Below are 6,212 nucleotides of genomic sequence, written 5' to 3'. Positions count from 1 at the left end.
TCCAACCGTATTGACCTAGTGGCTGGATCAACGATGGCTGTTCGTGGGAGAGCAGTGGGATCTCTTATGGTGGGTTCAAGAAAGACGAAAGTGGTGGTTGGTTCAATGGAGGAAGACGAGGAGGTCGAGGAATCTAACTCCGAGAAAGACGAGGAAATGAAAGATCTTGCAGACTGTTAAACCGGTGTGGGTAGAGATGATTATGACAACCAGATTCGATGTGTCAAAATTTGATGGCACGGGAACTTGAAATGTGGCAGATAAGAGTCAAGGACACCCTAAGAGGACAATCAAACCTGATGATGTAAAGCCTGCCAAGATGGATGCTGAAGACTGGAAAGATCTGCAGGAGCCTGAATGATCAGGTCTTGTGTAATGTGTGAATACACCAGATAGAATTGGACCAAGTTGAAAACTCAATTCCCGAATAAGTCCATGTCCAATAAGTTGTATCCGAAACAAAATTTATTTGAGCTGAAGATGCAGGAAGGAGCAGACCTCATCGAGCACATCAATGTCTTCAATCAAGTGTTAGCGGACCAAGAACCACCATGGTTCCGGGTGGCAACCATGTATCAAGCACCAGCGCATCCCATGCACCACCACGCGTCCGCGAGAGACAAGACCTGATGCACCCGCAACAAGAAGCCGCCAACCTAGCTCCTAGCAGCGAGCCGCCACCTTACCGTGGAGCAGCAGCTAACTCCGCGCCAGAAGATGCTAGACTAGAGCGGCGTTGTGCCTGGAGCCCTGACCCGCCTGGTCGGCGAGGAACAAGGCCAGAAACGGTTGCGCGTGACCAGACAGTTGCAGGTAGCTCGACAGTGTTACCCGTGATTGAAACACAAGCCAGAGACGGCTTATATCCCCACCAATTTGATCTCCATTACAGATGCACAAATCTATTTAAAAACAGAGCTCTTTTATCGCGGAATTAGACCAGCTATTAACATTGGCTTATCCATCCGTCGCGTCGGGTCTGCCGCTCAGTTGAAAGCTATGAAATAAGTAGTTCAAAACTGAAATTGGCACAATATCGTGAACTGTTCGCCTTCGCCAACGAAGTGCTAGCATTAAGATTCAAAACATGTCGAGCCAGTCTTGCTAGGCCCGCGTTGCACAACAAGCCGTAGGACGAGTGGCAGAGGGTCCCCCGCTGCCCAGCTAGATCCGGCCCACACGCCCAAGCGCAACAACATTTCTGGTTGAGCTCAACACCACCGCACGCCCATCGCACCACCATGACTGACACAAACACCATCCGCTACAGGATCCCACATGCCGACCTGAAGATCCAGAAAGACCCCACGAATCCAGGACACAGCGCCCCCAAGCTCCGCATCAGCGCACCACCGATCAACAACGCCGCCGCAGCTGCAGCCCCTCGGTCCGTCGATGCTGCCGCCCACACGCGGACGAATTAGTAGCTGTAGCCCCCCTGTCCACCGACGCTGCCGCCGTCGCCGCCCACGCATGGACCAATGGGAGCACCGAAGAAATGGCCCACGCCCACAACCATCGCCGTCCACCACCACCTCCACCTCAGAGCTCAGCAATGCGCGCCGAGGGAACGCTGCATCGTTGGCTACCACCCAAGCCCCCCTGCTCGAGGGGGGAGCCATGACATGTCGTCACCAGATCCGAGCAGGCTTTGGGGAGGGGGAGGGGGCTTTCATCCGCTGAGCGACGACCCTTCCACTCGGCACCCGTCAAAACCAGGATTAGATTTGGAAAGATCCGCCAGAACCGAGCAGGCTTTGGGTAGGGGGAGGAACTTGGACACCGTCGAAACCAATATTAGATTCAGAAAGATTAATACCCCGGCCCCCGGGCACTTCGTCATACGGTGGAAAAGAACGAACGCACATTTTCGATCCGAAGGAGGACGCGGGGTGAACTTTATTTGGAGAAGAACGAACGCACCTCCGGACACGGGGTGAACTTTATTTGGAGAAGAACGAACGACCTCCGAACGCGGGGTGAACTTTATTTGAAGAAGAACGAACGTATCGATCCGGAGAGAGGACGCAGGGTGAACTTTATTTGTTCCCCGACTTGCGAGTTCAAAGTCAAAAAAAAAACTTGTTTAAGTTTGACTAAGTCAACATATAGAACATGAAGTTAGTTTTTTGAGATTGTGTATATATTTTCATCTATTGTGTGTTTGGGGTTGTAGATCTGGCACATTTTTTGAGCTGGTCAAACTTTAAAAAGTTACTTAAACTAAATCTGGAACTTCAATTATGTTGAAACGAAGGGAGTAAAGAGGAACCAAGAACGACATTCACACGGAATTTCAGAATTGAGAAGCGAAGACCCAAATGTACAAACACCGGTCCACATACAGGTAAGCAAAGTTGAAGCTAGAGAGCACACTACGAGCGCAGCTCAAACGCCGCGCAACGAACACGATCATCGATCTCAGTCGGCCTTCTTGCAGACCTCCGATTTTGGCGCACTGTCATCATCGAGCGAGGATAGATCCCTTGCCCGCTTGTCCTCCGCCGTCTTGGCGTACACCTCGTTGCGCGTGTGGAAGTACTTCTCGAACGCGCGGGGGAGGAACTTGGGGATCAGGAAGACGAACAGGTTGATGGAGAAGTAGACCAGGTTCGCCACCGCGAGGTACCTGCCGAACCACACCCAGGCCTTATCCTGCATCACGCCGCGGAACGCGGTAGTCAAGACACACGATGGGAAAGGATTCATGTCTGAAACTGGAAATCGTGACATCAACGCACCTGAACGGGGGCGGTGCGGGTGATGAGCTTGTTGGTCCACACGTCATAGACCCAGTCGACGATGACGAAGACGCGGCGCACGGTGTAGAGAAGCGGCACCAGCGCCCTCAGCGGCGGCGAGAAGACGCCGAGCGAGCCGACGATGTTCTCCGTGAGGATCTGGCAGGAGAGCAGGAACAGGTGCGGCGTCGCGGAGCGCACGGCGGCATCGTCGCCGCGCGCGAACCCACCCAGGACGTGCGCCAGCGGCAGGAACAGCCCCACCGTGGTGCCCATCACCACGTACACCTGAAACAGCCTGCTTGCGCGCCGGCGCACAATTAATCATCCAGAACAGTGCATCCAAATATGTATACAAGAACAATCCTCGGGTGCTAACCAATCAAAGAAATAGATTCATCTTCTCTGACATAGTGATGAAAACTTACTTGCTTCCGCGGAAGATCTCCTGGGACGCGGCGGAGTGGACAGCGGCGGCCTCGTCGTCGACCTTGCTGTGGAGCGAAGGGAAGGCGAGGCGGGAGAGGGCGAGGAGGTAGAGAGTGGTGACGACCGGGAAGGCGAGGTCGATGAGCGGGACGAGGCCTGACATCGAGAAGACCATGATGAAGGCGACGAGCTGGAGCTCGATGACGCGGAGCGAGCCCATGACGCCCCCGAGCATCGCCGACGACGGCTGCCGCTCCGCCCCGTTGTCCGGGTCAGACCGCGGCGCCACTGCAAGCGATATTCCAGACATGGCAGGCAGCTACCTCAATCAGCCCGCTATCAATATACAGCTACGGCAAGTGCACTACTGATCGCCGATCGCCCGAGTAATGAACAGAGCAGCACCGCGGGACTATACTTTACGAGAGGAAAGCAGAGGAAGGGGTAGCAGGAACTGGGCAAGAGGGAGTGGGAGTATTTGTTTGTTCGCTGGCGCCGGTCAGATGGGGTACGTGTCCGCACATACGGCGGGGCACGTACCGGGCCGAGGACACGAAGGCTGGCTGCGTGGCACTTTTCTGGTAACGCATTTTCATTTTCAATGCGACGCCATCTAGTTTGGGTACATCTGTCTTCCATGCTCGCGCCTGGATGGTTCCACCGGGAAGAAAGGAAAGAGAGGAACAGCGTCGAGGCTCCAGGATGAGATTGTGTCATAAGTTCCTCCTAAGGCTTCTAGCAGAAGATTACGTAAAAATCATGAATATTTTCAAACGGATTTTTTTTGTTATTTATAAAACATCATAAATTCATGGAACATTTTTTTCTTCTAAAAACATGTGATCCAAGAAAAACAAGATTATCGGCTCCCTTGGGTCTGTTCAAAAAAAACTCATCCTTAAATTTACTTTATTTTTATTCTTTTACAAACTCCAACCAAAATACTTGAAAGACAGTTGGAATAAATCCGAGTCATATCGTCGATCATCCAAGAACCAAGCAATCACATGAAGCACGACACCGAGATTTGTTAACGAGGTTCACCGATATGGTTACATCCCGAGGCTTGACTACAGGCGCTTCTCCCCGTGACACCGTCACAATACCGCACCCGGCCATCCGGGCGCCGGCACACGCCGCCGGCTCCCCCTTGCGCGCCTGTGCTATTGTGTTGGCATAGGTTACATCGTGTGTCTACCCCGCTATATATGAGAGGTCTAGGATATAAGTGTCCTACTAGGACACGACTCCATATCCTATGTAAACACAATACAACTACAAGTCCAACTGTAACCTGCCTCGTACACTATATTCGACACAACTCCAACAAACTCCACCTTGGCGAATATACTCCACCACCCTGGATTTGTCCATGCGTCAAACTTCCATGTACATTGGACTTGAGCTTATCTCATGAGTACCGCTGCTACTCCAAAGACTCCATGTGACTCCACCTGCAACTTCTAGTCCCTTCTTTTCTTGACCACAGTCAACACTCGAGCAAAGTTAAGTTCCTATTACTCTAGTTTGCGCTCCCAACTTCCAGAGTATCAGTCCAACGACATCACACACTGATCACTGACCTGCGTGAAAGTGAACAACTCACATATTGGGTGTCACACATAAGAGTTACCTGAACTCAACATCACCGCTCCTTTCTTGACCGTCTGTCTGAAACTTGAAAGAATTTCACCGTTGCTTGTAGTCATCCCGAGTCAAATTCACAGTTTTCTCACCACATGTATGACCATCAGAGCCCTGGCCCGTCTCCATGCCTCGTGCATACTGCACGCCTCGCCGCTATTACCGCGTCGAGCCTCCGCTATCCTGGTCGAGTCTGAAGGGTCGTGAACCCACACCACTCAACCCCCACTGCAGAGTACCACCGATCATCATCGACCGATGACGAGTTTCACGCTTCCATCAGACCACTGGGCTCCAGTCCGAACTACGTGTCCCTCGCTTTTCCCGCCTGCTGAATAGGCTTCGACCCCGTCGACTTACGTCGTAGCCCCTCAATCCAGCTTCACCTTCAACATGACTCCATGGTAGATGATCAGTCCACCCACGCGCCCCGTCGACTTCAAGCTCCGCGTATACACCACCTTGAATCAACCCTGCGCCATAGTCTTGTCGAAGCCGCACAAGTCTCGGGCATTTGCCACGTGTTTCCACGCCCCAGAAGTCGGTCACCATCAGCATCACGCTCCTAATGTCGTCGTCGTCGATCCCACCACCGTCTTCTGTACCAACCGACTCACGTCGATCCGTCAGACTGTCCAGTCCGACCCAGCCGGACATATATATCCGACTACAACCATGCTCCACCCTGCGTCGTGTCCACCCGCACATCTGTGCATGTCTTAGACACCATGTGTACGCATGACCCTGCATGACGCACTTATACGCACGCCTCCGCAGCCTGTCCATGTGTTCCAAGCCAACTCAGCAAACCGACCCAGGAAAAACTTCCATGCAAACTGCACAAATCTTCATTTTCCCTGTCACTCTTTGCTATTGCTTCTTCGTGCATCTTATAGCAAAAAATAGATCGTACTTGATCCAGCCAAAAACTGCTCTTGTACACATACGTGAACCTTGCCGCTCCTTTTTTTCCCAAACAAACCTCACGTAGCTTGTGATTGAAGAGCAAATACGTAACCTCCAGTACCGCTCCAGATCGGAGTTAGCACACGCACAGCCAACTCGGCTAGCAGCTCTCCCGGACCGCAGCCCCACGCGTGTGTTTACTAAGATATTGCATCGTCTGCGCTTGGCCAACGACCGACACGACACGCGCTTTCCAAACGTTGCCCGTGCAACGCGCTTGCCTCGCACCGAGTGGACGCCGTACCCTAGCGCTCTGCCTGCAGCCTGCTTTTGCACATCACGCCGCCGCCATCAAGTATCTCGCCGAGATCCCTTGCGTCCGATCCAATCTGCCTGCGTCGCCCGCTAGCAATCACAACATGTACCCGTGCCACCTGACGCTCGCCCGATCGATCGCCTTATCGACGGTCGCACGTCTCGGCTCGTCTTTTC

The 6,212-nt window shown here is 52.8% G+C and overlaps 1 protein-coding gene across 1 annotated transcript; it reads right to left on the bottom strand.

Annotated features, from left to right (window-relative positions):
• Window positions 1–2,218: 2,218 nt before the first annotated feature.
• Window positions 2,219–3,619, bottom strand: LOC109732782 (uncharacterized). The gene is made up of 3 exons (XM_020291972.4): window positions 3,170–3,619; window positions 2,742–3,039; window positions 2,219–2,655 (listed from the first exon to the last, which is right to left on the bottom strand). The coding sequence occupies exons 1-3, from the start codon at window positions 3,478–3,480 to the stop codon at window positions 2,422–2,424; spliced, it is 843 nt and encodes a 280-aa protein (XP_020147561.1). The 5' UTR covers window positions 3,481–3,619; the 3' UTR covers window positions 2,219–2,421.
• Window positions 3,620–6,212: the final 2,593 nt, after the last annotated feature.

Source organism: Aegilops tauschii, chromosome 2, assembly GCF_002575655.3.
Source record: "Aegilops tauschii subsp. strangulata cultivar AL8/78 chromosome 2, Aet v6.0, whole genome shotgun sequence".
NCBI lineage: Eukaryota > Viridiplantae > Streptophyta > Magnoliopsida > Poales > Poaceae > Aegilops > Aegilops tauschii.
This window is presented reverse-complemented; position numbering and strand designations above follow the sequence as displayed.